Source organism: Bacillus rossius, chromosome 10, assembly GCF_032445375.1.
Source record: "Bacillus rossius redtenbacheri isolate Brsri chromosome 10, Brsri_v3, whole genome shotgun sequence".
Lineage (NCBI taxonomy): Eukaryota > Metazoa > Arthropoda > Insecta > Phasmatodea > Bacillidae > Bacillus > Bacillus rossius.
This window is the reverse complement of record NC_086337.1, coordinates 33,089,103-33,103,599: the sequence shown is the minus strand read 5'-3', so window position 1 is coordinate 33,103,599 and position 14,497 is coordinate 33,089,103. Positions and strand designations below refer to the sequence as shown.

At 38.4% G+C, this 14,497-nt stretch overlaps 1 protein-coding gene across 1 annotated transcript in view; it reads right to left on the bottom strand.

Moving 5' to 3' along the window:
* Positions 1-2,326: 2,326 nt before the first annotated feature.
* LOC134535932 (RNA helicase aquarius) overlaps positions 2,327-14,497 on the bottom strand; it is a 143,110-nt gene continuing 130,939 nt past the window's right edge. Inside the window, exons 23-26 of the mRNA XM_063375326.1 lie at positions 14,032-14,202; positions 10,282-10,479; positions 7,677-7,853; positions 2,327-2,612 (exon numbers count right to left, since the gene is read on the bottom strand). Coding sequence (XP_063231396.1) covers positions 2,433-2,612; positions 7,677-7,853; positions 10,282-10,479; positions 14,032-14,202 — 726 coding nt within the window. The 3' untranslated portion in view covers positions 2,327-2,432. The remainder of the gene's footprint in view (positions 2,613-7,676; positions 7,854-10,281; positions 10,480-14,031; positions 14,203-14,497) is intronic.

Sequence of the window (14,497 nt, the reverse complement as noted above, 5' to 3'; positions counted from 1 at the left end):
TTAATTTTGGGAATAAAAATCTAACATTTTCACCATAAGGTTCACCCTCGAATATGGGTAGCACCATAATCTGTCTCCAGTAGAAGAAACACGGCACTGATGTTGACCCTCTGGACTTTGTCTCACCCTTCTCCATCCATTATGGCCCTTCATTCCCCCCCCTCTCCCACCCGAGCACTATCTAACAAAAATACAAAGGAAAAGAGTACTATTTCTTATACCAGACTGTTGTAAATATTTTTACCAGTCCCTTCCCCAAGCGAGAAATGACGGCATGCTTCTATTTATTGTCAATTTTGTTAGTTATTTCAATCAAATCAAGAATGCTCTTTACAGCAGTTTTCTCATGAAATGTTGCAGTTTGTTTAAAGTGTGGGAAATCTCGCACAAACACAATGATTTGGACACAGTTACGTCACAAAAACCTGTCAAGATAGACACGTGGTACTTGTGTCCGGAGCCAGTTCAGAGGAAGAGGGCGGGATAATCATGAACACTGTTACATGGCCACTCGCAATCAAACACGCACACCACACTCCCCTCCCTCTTTCTCACTATCTGGCTGGTACATGTTTTTAGATTTTCCCCTCTTGCTGAACACCAACACATGGCGGTAGACAGCTGGCTAGCCGCAGTTCATGATGCTTTACTCACACTGCTGAGATATTTTAATTAAAAATTTATTCTCACCCATAATATAAAATTCAACACAGGGTAGTTATTTAAGAAAATATTCAACCACAAAGTGAAATGTTTCCCCCCTCCCCCCCAATGTAAAACTCGCATAAGGCCGCATGATATTAACAATTAATGTCCAAATAAATAGTAGATTTCTACTTTAAAATACATAGTTTTATACGGAAAAGATATCTACACCGGTACACTGCGGCGACGCAGACAATCAGATAAAGATAATAACATTTAAAAACGTCTTTAAAAGAAAATTTACACGTCAGACAACTTCGTATTTCCGTTAATTAGATAAGTAAGTGGTAATTTCCGAATAAATATTAGATTTCTACTTTAAAATACATTGTTTTATACGGAAAAGATACCTACACAAAGCGCTCGGCATCTAATAGCGGGACCAAAAACATAATTGACATTTAAGCGAGAAGTTTTTATATCCCAACTTTGACGGCCAAAAATAAAGGTGCGACGATTACGCGATAAAAAAATATTTTTGAATATCAAATCCAAATACTGAGGATTTAATGGGATAATTTAAGTTTATTCGTTTCAATGACGCATTGTATAATGAATGGAAAAGGATATTCAAAGCCCATTTTAAGAAAAAGTTGTTACTGCAGCGAATTCTACAAAATATTTTTAATTTTTTGTTTTTGTAGTTTAGGTTGACAAAGAAAATTATGACAATGCACTAAATAACTGAAAATACATCCAAACAAAAACAAAAATAATAAATACACTACAAGATTATGTCAAATCATTCACCATCGCTAGAAAATTCTATACTTAATTATTTACAAAGTTAATAATAATGAAATTGCGGGAGAATATAAGCATCACATGCTGAAGTACTTAAATTGTAACGAATACCTTTTTGATCAATTCTGCATCAGGTTTGTATTAATGATGTTTTATTAATATTTTATCATGTCCCTAGACCAAACATCGAACTAATCAAATTTTTTGAGCTTTAAAATTAGGCTTGATTCGAGTACTTAATATCTGACTCGACTCAAAATTTCAAGTATTCGTTCACCTCTAATTTTTATAAAACCTATTTCAGCAATGGTTCATCTTATCAAAAATAGTTTCAGACAAAAGTTTTAAATAAAAATTATACAATTTACAACAATTTGAATGGATTCAATAATGCACTACTAGGTTAGTTATTAATTTTTTTTGTCTTCCACCCTTGTTTTTTTCCCCACCCCTTGTAGTTATGGTTGGTTGTATCAAAAATGTATTTAGACAAAAGTTTTTCATGATACTCCTACGAGTTACAATACGTCCAAACGGATATGATATTTGTCATGTGAGTTACAGCGATTTTTTATTTTTCAAATAACCTTCCCTGTTTCTACCCCTTTGGTGGAATTTTGCCCATTAAATAACTAGATTGAGATTTTCCATGGAATGAAAAACTATGCAAAAATTTTTCGGAAGAAAGACCATGGCAACGGCTACGATAGGTAGTCTTTCTTTAAAATCTACCTTAAAAAAAATAACTGAAGTCTTGCATTTTACTGCACCTAAATTGAATGTGTGCCATAGTTTGTGCTAATTATGGAACACAACAAACTTGTGTGTACAAAACTCTTATTTTTAAACAGATATGGGTTAAAAAAGAGAATCATTCTTCACTAAAAAAAATTAGTATTTAATTTTTTCTTTGGTAAAAAAAAGTAACAATTAAAATATTTGATGTTGAAAAATCAAGAAAACGAGACCTCTTTTGTGATAATTCATTCCTTGTTTGTTGCTTCATCGGTATCTTTATCGGTAGCTGTTTCCACACCGTCTTTTATCCTTTCTTGCTCGTCCTCGCTGTCTGTGTCGTCATCGGCTCCTGGGTGGTGTGAGACGAAGTGCTGCGGCTCTGCACCCTTGTGAGTGCCGGGTTTCTGCCACACCTTCTGCGTACCCTGTAACAGTGTGACATGCATTCCACAAGTGCAGAGCTTGAAAGCCTTTGTTTAGCAATCAGTTGTAAAGTTATGTTGCTGGAATCAATATAACTTCATCAACACATTATTTTTTTAAAAGAGTAAGCAGCACTGGCAAAGACCAGTGTGTATGTTTATTCACACTAATAAAGCTATATAATATAGACATAATAAAGATTACACATACACTCACATCCTCAACCTCACCTTAACCAGTTACCCTGAACAGTTAATAGTACCGTATTTACTCGCATATAGGTTGCGGCAATTTTACCAGATTTGATGGGGAAAAAATGAAGTGCGACCTATATGTGAAGAAAAATTTTTTTAAATTTTTGAGGATTTTTTTTTGCAATATAGTAGAATCCTGCCGATGCGACCCCCCTCTGATGCGTCCATTCCGTTTATACTACCGTTTTTTGAGAAACCGTGAAAAATTTGAGCAGAAAAAGTCGAAAATTTTAGTAAAATCGGCTGAAAAACAAGTCTGTTACACTTTGTTGGGCGCTATGTGTTCACGTTTATCTTGGAGAGAGCTGTACTGTAAGCAGGCAGGCATACAAAAGACGGCTAAAATTAGATACCACCCCTCTAGACTGTCCACGCGGCTTTTCCATCTGCATTTGAACGTGTTTTTTTTTTTTTTTTTACGCTGTGAAGGGACGTGGAAAAGATATTTGCTTAAGCTGTCAAAATAAACATCGCTGACGGCAAGAGCGGGAGCGCATCCTGTCGGTCTGTAGCTGTGATTATCTACTCCAAAAACATGTCACAGCATTTCAGGATAGCATTGTTCTTATATCTTTCGTTTATAGCTGAATGTTTTCTACCTGATCCACACAAGTTCCTTTTGCCACGTTTTGAACGAAAATAACAACCAGCTGGCTAGCATAGCCGAACTCGCGTGACATGAATTCACTTAGCATGAGTATTTATTGAAACCCATAACGAAAACCGCTGTAGATGTAAAAAAATCATAACAGGCCTTTTTTATTCGTAATTAAATTTACTACAACTTTTATTCTGTGCATTTTTTCAATACAAAGCACTGTTTTCGAGTTATAGTCTACAATTAAGACATTTTAAGAAGTCAGGAATATAACTTGACTTCAATTTTCTATATTCGGTTATTACGAGTACTTGTTACAACAATTTATCACGCCATTATCAGCTCTCGTAGTAGCGGAGTTTTACAGTACCCGTTAACTCTTTCGTGCACGGCGCGCCGGCCGTTCGCGTCATTAAATTACCGGTGCGACCTATATGGGGGGAATCTTAAATACCAAATTCAAGACCTCAAATTATGGGTGCGACCTATATGCGATGGCGACCTATATGCTAGTAAATACAGTATCATGTGATGACATCAGGTTCCTAATCCCGTTCATCTCAAGCTTCGTGCAAGTTTGCCCACATCTCTCTCCCATCTTTATCTTCGCACAAATTCATGCGCTGTTACTTTATTTTATATTCGACACTATCTTCTATCATTCTGCTGTTCAAATTTTGTTTATTTATTTTTAATTTCTTTGCAATTGATCTTCCTTCTAATAAATTTGGAAAAGTACATTATAACAGTGTCAAAATTTTTATCATTATTCATTGGAGATTTTATTTGCATTTGAAAAATTTATATACATATATGTATATATAAAGGATGGAGGAAAAAGATTCAAAGAAAAATATTAGGGGGAATGAAGTAATTTAAAAAATTGAACACTGATAACTTGTGCAAGTTACTACGTATTTAATTTTTTTTCTGCAAACCTATCCTCTTACCATTCCCCAAAATATTGGAAATTTATCATGTATAGATATTGGAAACTTAAGTGTGTGAAACAAGTATGTATATAAAGGTATTAATGTTTCAGCACCATAGTTAACATTTTTAATTTTTTCTATATTACTATATTATTAGAGAAAATTGGGATTCCACCCATCACTAATATGTGTGTTTGTATATATTTTTAAAATTACATTTTTGACGAAAATCGTTCCCAAAGAATTATGACAAACCAACCAAGCAATCATTGAAATAGCAATACGTAAAACCTTTTTGTTGCGACCCCATTTATTGCGACCACCTCTTTATTACAACCCGATTTCGAGGAACCGTGAAAAAATTGCCGAAAATCTGAAGAAAATCGGACAGAAAATAAGTTTCTTGTGGTGAGTAGCGTGTTACTGCGTTTCTCTTGCCGATTGCCGACTTGTTTTAACTGCCGCAGCTATGTTTATTTTGACAGCTCAAGCAATTATCTTTTCCCGTGGGTTGATAGAAAAAGGTCACTTCTCCCAGCAAAATAAAAAAAAAAAGCTACGCCATTTATTCCCCACGCAGGAAACACACAGGCTGCCGTCTGTCTCCCCCGCATTTATCTTTATTCTAACATTCCACGTCTCGCCTCTCGCGCGAGAAATAACGCAGCGACCACGCCGTTTTATGCTTTGTTTGGTGACAGCAGCTTGATTTTATTCGGTACAGTAGAATCCCGCCGATGTGATCCCCCTCTGATGCGTCCATTCCGTTTATACGACCGTTTTTTTGAGAAACCGTGAAAAAATTAAGCAGAGAAAGTTGAAAATTTGAGTAAAATCGGCTGAAAAACAAGTCTGTTACACTTTGTTGGGTGCTATGTGTTCACGTTTATCTTGGCGGGAGCTTTACTGTAAGCAGGCAGGTATACAAAAGGCGGCTAAAAATAGATACCACCCCTCTAGACTGTCCACGCGGCAGTATCTAGCCGAGCTCGGCGCTCCACTATCGCACGAAAAGCCGTCTCAGCTGTCATGTTATCTTACACCCCCCCCCCCCCCTTTCCAAATAACATTTCAACACATTCCCTCCCTTATTTCAACCTTCTGCATGAGAAACTGTCAGCATCTTCCTCCCCTCCCACACCGCGTGCGGCAAAAGCCAGGTTGTCTTGTATAGTCCATTCTCGGTAAAATAAATATTTTTATGGGCTTATACGACTGTCCTTCGCCGTTAATAAATACTTTATAAGTTTGAGTTATTATGATACAATTTGTTTATTAGTCACACAGCAGTTTCTGCTGAAAAATCACTAATAACTCGAATTTTATTGAATAGAAAAATTTAGGAGGGCCGTAAATATATTTATTTTACTGCATAGTTATTTTTCCATCTGCATTCCAACATTTTTTTTTCCTTCTTTTTTTTACGCTGCGAAGGGACGTGGAAAAGATAATTGCTTGAGCTGTCAAAATAAACTTCGCTGACGGCAAAGGCGGGAGCGCATCCTGTCGGTCTGTTGCTGTTATTATCTACTCCAAAAACATGTCACAGCATTTCAGGATAGCATTGTTCCTATATCTTTCGTTTATAGCCGAATGTTTTCTACCTGATCCACACAAGTTTCTTCGCCACGTTTTGAACGAAAATAACAACCAGCCGACGTGACGCAAATTCATTTAGCGCGAGTATTTTATGTATTTGGATATATTTGTGGTGGGGGGGGCGGGGGGGGGGGGGGGGGGGGGGGGGTAAAAATTGGCCCGAATTCTCTATTGCGACCATTCCGTTATAAGTCCGTTTTTCCGGAAACCGTGAGGGGTCGCATCAGCGGGATTCTACTGTATGTCAAAATATGTCACTTTTCACACCAAGTTCGAGTTTAGTCATTTCTGGCAAGGAATTTACAAGCTTTCAAACTTAAATATAAATGTATTTTAATAGCAAGGGTCCTATGAAAAGGAATGTAGAATCCCGCTGATGCGACCCCTCACGGTTTCCAGAAAAACTGACTTATAAACGGAATGGTCGCAATAGAGAATTCGGGCCAATTTTCCTCTCCCCCCCCCCCCCTCCCTTCCCTAAATATATCCAAATACATAAAATACTCGCGCTAAAGGAATTCGCGTCACGCGAGTTCAGCTATGCTAGCCGGCTGGTGGTTATTTTCATAATAGTCCAATTTTACGGGAGAAGGGAGGGTGAAAAGAGCATTTTCTCACTGAAGGTTTTTCAAAGGGGAGCGAAGTTGGGGTGTTACAAGGGAGGACACTAGAAGGTTTGTGTGTCTGGGAGGGATGAGCTAGCCTTGAAGAATGTTAACTAGGGGAGGAAGGGGTGAGCTTATGCGTCATGAAGCCGCTGTCGCCAGCCAGCCAGGCGAGCTTCGTGTGCGCCCACTCGCGTTGCAGAACCTACTGCTGCCATATTATTAAAGGAAATGTCCCATTATTTTTTGTTATTCTTACATGAACATTATTGGAAGTATTAAAGCCGACACAAAAAACGCTGTGTGTTAAAATTAACAGATTTTAATGCTCTTTCATTTCATTTCGGTTTTTCTTTATTATTTTTTTTTCTGATTTTCACATTTTGGTCAAAATGTCCAATTTTTTGACGGTTCCCGAGAATGTATTCGTAAAATCACTGCTTCGTTAAATCCGGGTTCTAGTGTATTTAATTACGGCAAGCAGAAGACGTACATGTAAACTAACCAGTAAAAATAAACTGTCTTTTGACATATTTTCTTTAGAGGTGGCCTGTAGGGCGACGGACTTGTCATGAAGGTTGAAGTGGGTTTAAAGCGAAGCCGTCTAGCATTGTGAGTGACAGCATCCTGCCATTGTGCGGCTGGTTTCTTAGCGAGTGGGGGGGGGGGGGGGGGGGGGGTTTTTTTTGAAATGAACTGAAAATTTCGGAAAACATCTATTACAACTCTATTCCTGGGAACCGTGAGGGGTCGTTTCAGAGAAGTTTGACTGTAGTTTCCTCTCTAAATTCATTTTTTGCTAGACATAAACTTATCTTTTTACACAACTTTACACACTTTCAGTCACTTTTCCCACAATTTCAGCAGCAATGTCAGTTATCAGTTTTGGACTGGCAGGAAAAAGCATGATATTGAGATATTTTATGTAAGTCATATTACACAAGTCAATTCAGATTTCTTTTCTATTACCCACATCCAACCATAGAAGAATTTAAAGAAAAAATAAACATATTATTGACATACATGCTTTCTCCCCACTACATAATAACTAATAAGTATAAATGAAAGGTTTACTCACGTAGAAAGCACTCTTCATCGCCTGCACCTTCTGAATGTAGAAGTCGTAGACAAAGGCGGCCATCTGTGCCATGTCTGCGACGACAAGTGGTTCTCCTGCCGGTGTCATGGTGTACAGTCTCTGGGTGGGGTACGTCTCCTGCGGCGCTATGTACAGTTGCAACGGTCTGGCCATTAGCTGCACACACAACAGTCATTCATTCTGCCGTTACGCATCTGCCCGCTCGTCTATTATATTCAATGGATACACTGTTCTGCTTCCTTTGTACAACAAGCTGTCAAAGTCCTGTTTTTTAATATTTTTGTGAATAACCAGAAATTATTACCCAATGGATCACTTAAATGAAACTTTCCAGGTTAAAGAATAATGCAACTGGCTACTTTATAAATAATAAGCTATTATTTCATATCAGATACATTTATGAACCTTCAAACTTATGGCTGAGATCCATAGTTTTGCAGCCACCAGGGAAATTATTCCTCACATGAATAGCATTATAGGTAAAAAAAAAAAGGTTAGCTGGCATTAGTGTCAATAAAGCTTTGAATTTTGTAAATGTGGTAATAAAAATTTTCTCAAAATATTATTTTTTATTCAATTTTATTTAAGAAATTTTTAAAATCTTTTGGTATTAGATATTAAGAAGAACTATACGTGGCTTTTACTTTGCACACAACATAAATTAAGTTTTAAATTTGTGTTTTAACCAATGCATGTAGCTCAAGAACAGAACAAATGTCGTGTGAGTTTTAGTATTTCAGTATGTCAGCCTGGTGGTAGACAGCCACATCACTTACCGGCAGCAGCCGGGAAGCCTGCCAACAGGCTGCAGGCTATCAGGCGGCAGACGTAGCATAATGGCGCAGTTCTTGATGTTAACTTGAACTGCTTAAATATTTTAACTAGATAATATATATTTACTTGTAAGATATTTTTAAAAAACCAACACACGCAGTTATTTAAGCACATTTTTAACACAGTGCAATATTAATTACAATTTTTTTTTTTTACCCACAACGAAAAACTTGCATAAGAATCACTCTACATGTTTTTAAACAAAAAATTGCCATACAATGTGTGGGCCCATACAAGGATAAATATTGTAGTGTTTTCTTGTTTCTAATAAACTGGTTGTCTATGAGTTGTAAAACCCAAATGAAAACTAAAAGAAAAAAGGTCCTTGGTTGCCACGCACTTTTAAAGTAAAATATCACAATTTGTTGGGAACACTTAATATTTGAAATAAGTATGTAAGCATACAAGCATATAGGTACTGATGTATCAAGTGTGGTATGTAGTATCACATGCGAGTGAGCAAGTACGTTAGTACGTAAGTATGCAGGTGCGCTCCAATAGAAACGTGCTATTTAGCACTGCTGCTGCCATCTGTGGGCTAGTAAGTACACAATGGAAGTTCACACCGGCCATAAGGAATTGTAACAAACATTGAAATGAAAAAACCTGCAAAGAGTCTCACAGTTCTCTGACTCTCAGCTTATTAGATCCAAGTATTTTCTTTTCTGTTGCTGTAATCCTATGACGTCACTTTAACTTATTCTACAGGCTGTAAAGAAGTTCCACTTCAAAAACTTGTAGGGATGTGTGAATCCTTGATTTTCAGTTCGGTTCGAATCCAATTATAATCCCTGGCAATATTTGAGATATGAATCCGATTCTGAATATTAAGCACAGAATAATTAAAAATAACTTATTAATTTAAAAATAATTTGCGTTCTCTTTGTCTAACTGTAACTACTGGCAATTATTTATTACACTGAGATTGAAACATTTATAATTATGTAAACTTAATTAATAAACACTTTAAAATATGAAAACCAAAACATATTGGATTCTCCAACTCAATCGTAATAAATTGCACGCCACAGGGAAATCTCAGTTTTATAAACGTTTCAGCAAACGAAACCATTTTTTCTCCAATATATAGCCAATATGTTTTTTTCTTGTAGGTATGTAATTGTTTTTAGTTTATAGTTTGCTATACGATGAAATTCGTAATTACAGTTTAAGCTCTTCGATATTTCTCGAAATTCTTTTAATGTCACTGTGTTAATTATTTAATTTACATATCTTTCTTGGATACATCATATTATAAATACTTACGTAATAGTAGCCTAATTTTATTTTTCGCTGCTAGTATTTTTGAGCCGTATTAAATTAATTTATAACTTTTGTGAATATTCGTAATACTGTTCGAATCCATGTATGCACAACGATCCCGGGTTCGGGTAATTGTGGATTTGAACCGTACCCGAAAATATCGGGTACTCGCACATCCCTAATGTTAGTACATAAGTATGCAGGTGTGCTCCAATAGAAACGTGCTATTAAGCACCGCTGCTGCCGCCATCTGTGGGCTAGTAAGTACACAATGGAAGTTCACACTGGCCATAAAGTAATTCTAACAAAGATTGAAATAAAAAAACCTGCAAAGAGTCTCACAGTTCTCTGACTCCCAGCTTGTTAGCTCCAAGTATTTTCTTTTCTGCTGCTGTAATCTTACGACGTCACTTCTACAGGCTGTAAAGAAGTTCCACTTCAAAAAACTTATGATGGACAGGGGATGCCAAGTTCTGCGAGTACGTACCTGGCTGAAGGCGGGGGTGAGCTCGAAGCAGTTCTTGAACAGCGAGACCCTGGCGAACACGTAGAGACCGAGGCGGGCCCGGGACATGGCCACCACGAGTCTCCTCACGTCCCGCAAGTGTCCCACGGCCTTGGTGCGCACCAGCGACAGCAGGATGAAGTCGTTCTGCTGCCCTTGGTACTTGTCCACGGTCGTCACCTGCGACCAACGTCACGACACGGCTGTCCTAAACCTTTGAACATATATACTGTATAGAAGTCGCGAGTGGATAGGATTTACTCTACGTTTTTCCAGGAGCGTAAGATGAGCAGCTTGGGAACTTCACTGCTGCAGGGCGCTGCCGTAACACCCTGTATCGTCTTAGGTTGTTATTTGCACGTTAGAGCGCAGCACTGTCGCCCGCTGTCATTCCCCCGCACCCCCCCACCCATCATTCACTGCAGCTCAAGGTCGTTCAACGGTAGTTTGTGCATCACAAAACTGTAGGGATGAGAGGTGGGGTAGAGGGTGGGTGGAGGACAACGCATGTTTGAGGGAGGGTGGGGAAGGGGTGTTTGAAGAGTTCGACACTTGTCCGCTAGGGCACCACAAGTCGATGCCCTAGAGTTGGTGGCGATTGCGGCGGTGAATTAACCAACTACCTCAAACCATATTAAAAATTTTAACCTGGGCTGGCGACTTCTATACAGTATATATATTCAAAGCCTAAACTAGACCCGTGTGAAGAATTACCTATTGGCTTCGGGGTTCAGGATTGCTGCAGATACAGAAAACAGAGGGGAAAAAGGCCAGGAAATATCCAGAGAAGTCCGGGAAAAAAAACCAAATATTCCTGGATTTTTTTTTATAACAAAAGTGAAATGGACTACATATAATGGTTTCACCAACAACTAAGTACCTCAAAAAATTGTAAAATATGAAACACCATCAAATTGTTAATTTAATTTACCTTCATATTGCAAAATTGTAGACATGTTACCACAAGCAACCGAGTTTAACAAGGATTAAAAAAAATAAGTGAGCAAGTCTTTCAATACTCACCAGTGATGTTTTACATATAACCTCAGTAACAAAAATATTAATATGTTCTCATGTTGCAAATACACTTATAATATGAAACTTGGACACAAAATTTAACGTAGAAACTTTAAAATAATGCCAAGCATGATAAATATACGCAAATTGTGTTTTCAACAACATTTCTGGACGTGAATTAAACGTAGTTTCCGCACCAGCCTCTAGAATTTGCTGCCGGAGCAGCTGTTGACTATTGAACCATTATATTAGAACAGCAAAATTTTAAACTAAACAATGAAATAGCTTCGATAAAAGCGAAAATAACATTAAAAAAATACTAAAACCTAGCTTTGGACCAATTTTTTAACAAGGTATTTAATTAAAATACTGCCCATATTGTTAAAATTCATAAAATAGTTAGTACAGTAGAATCCCGCTGATGCGACCCCTCACGGTTTCCAGAAAAACTGACTTACAAACGGAATGATCGCAATAGAGAATTCGGGGTGTCACCGCATCGTCGGATACATACACGTGAATGCCGCTCGGGCAGTGTCTAGCCGAGCTCGGCACGTCCACTATCGCATGAAAAGCCGTCTCAGCTGTCATGTTATCTTAACCCGCCCGCACGAAAAGCCACTGTGGTAGCTTCTGCGAGAGCATAAGAAACTCGTCCGGCCAGGCTGGCGGTAGCGGCGGCTTGACGTCATACGTGACATGACGCTTACCTCTCCCATCCCCTGCTAATTCTTCAAGGTTAATCACTCCCAGAGCCACAAAACCATGTAAAAACACCCCCCCCCTTTTTTTTCCAACTAACATTTCAACACATTCCCTCCCTTATTTCAACCTGCGTGAGAAACTGTCAGCATCCTCCTCCCCACCCACACCGCGGGCGACAAAAGCCAGGTTGTATAGTCCATTCTCGGCAAAATAAATATTTTAATGGGCTTATACGACTGTCCTTCGCCGTTAATAAATACTTTATAAGTTATTATGATACAATTTGTTTATTAGTCACACAGCAGTTTCTGCTGAAAAATCACTAATACCTCGAATTTTATTGAATAGAAAAATTTAGCAGGGCCGTAAATATATTTATTTTACTGCATAGTTACTTTTCCATCTGCATTCCGTGTTTTTTTCCTTTTTTTACGCTCTGAAGTGACGGGGAAAAGATAATTGCTTGAGCTGTCAAAATAAACATCGCTGACGGCAAGGGCGGGAGCGCATCCTGTCGGTCTGTCGCTGTGATTATCTACTCCAAAAACATGTCACAGCATTTCAGGACAGCATTGTTCTTATATCTTTCGTTTACAGCTGAATGTTTTCTACCTGATCTACACAAGTTCCTTCACCACGTTTTGAACAAAAATAACCACCAGCCGGCTAGCATGGCCGAACTCGCGTGACGTGAATTTACTTAGCGTGAGTATTTATCGGAACCCATTGTTCGGGGTAAGCGAGTCCAAGGTGTATAGCATAATTCCAGACCTTTTTTTTTGTTTATCTGCACATGTGCGAAGTCAGCGATGTTACAGAAAAATAGCCGAGAACCAAACACCTGGCGACGTCGTTAACACAGTGAACACAGCTTTGTGTGGCCAGTGACACCTGATGCAGCTGGCAAGATCACAATAACCAGTCGCAAGACAAAGGCACAGGACCAGGGCGGCAACAGACGCGCGCTTAGATGCTATCAGGTAGCATGGACAGTCTAGAGGGGTGGTATCTATTTTTAGCCGTCTTTTATATGCCTGCCTGCTTACAGTACAGCGTTCGCCAAGATAAACGTGAACACATAGTACCCAACAAAGTGTAACAGACTTGTTTTTCAGCCGATTTTACTAAATTTTTGACTTTCTCTGCTCAAATTTTTCACAGTTTCTCAAAAAACGGTCGTATAAACGGAATGGACGTATCAGAGGGAGGTCGCATCGGCGGGATTCTACTGTATAAAGTTTTCCTTGTTCTTTGTAAAATTTGGTTCGTGCCATTCGCCACAGATGGTTGCACATGGCTGTTACACATTTCCATTCCTTGACTCCTACTGTATTCACAAAATTTCTCCCACCAAATTCTGTACAGTAGAGCTAAGATGTCACACATCAAAAAGATATAAACATGTTCACATGCAAGTTCGATAGGCTACATTTGATAGTTAGGCAAATCAATATTAATTCTTTTCAAATACAGCACTAATTTTCCTACCCGGCCATTCATTTTGATGTGCCTACATCAAGTGCACCGTGTGACCATTCTTGTCTGGAAAGTCAGGTTAACTTGACAATTAAGGTCTAGAAGACCTAAAAAAAAGTCAGTGAGTTTTGGAATACCAATATTGTAGCAACTCTGGAGTTGAGGCGAGGTTCTGTATTATTGACGGTTAGACCGAAGTTTCAGCATGCCTTTTTTGTAGCCATCTTCACCGATATTTGACAACTGTTGACAACTGCCCTTGCAGATGGTTGCCACAAGGCATGCAGAACACTTCGAGCAAACCACCAATGGACGACTTGAAATGGGGCGGATGCGATATAGAATATAAACATTCACTGAATGGAATAAGATATGTATGTTGAAAGAGTTGTCATGTACAAAGTCATTATTAATTTGTATTTATTTGAAGTTGGTTGTGTCAGTTGGGTAAACACTAGCAATGGCATGCCAATGCATCCTGTTAAGCACATATCTTTGGTGTTTAAAATCCTTATGATGAGTATAAACACTAACCTTGTGAGGACGACCAATAAGTGGGTTGGTGGCACATCTTATGTTGATGACATCACGTATAAGATGTTTCTGACCGTTGTAAGTCGTGAGAATTGATATCTTCTCGGCTGGATACCCCAACAGGCGCATGTACATGAATACCGCCACGCAGTATTCTGCCTCCGCCAGATTCTGTAATAACTTATTACATTAGAAATCAACTGACAAAAAACATTAAATATTTCAAACTATATTTCCAAAACATTAAGTATATGGCTTTGGATGTGACTTCCTCACACCACTGATATTTGCAGCAGCTAAAAAATAAATTAATTTGAGTTGATCAACTCTCATTTTTGAAGTGAAACTTCTTTGCTGAGGGGGCTACAATTTTCAAGCATTACGAAAATTCCGATCGCATGAGAGGAATAGATAGGTAGAGGGGAACCAGTAGAGAAGAAGATGGCAGGGGAGAGATAGAAAACGC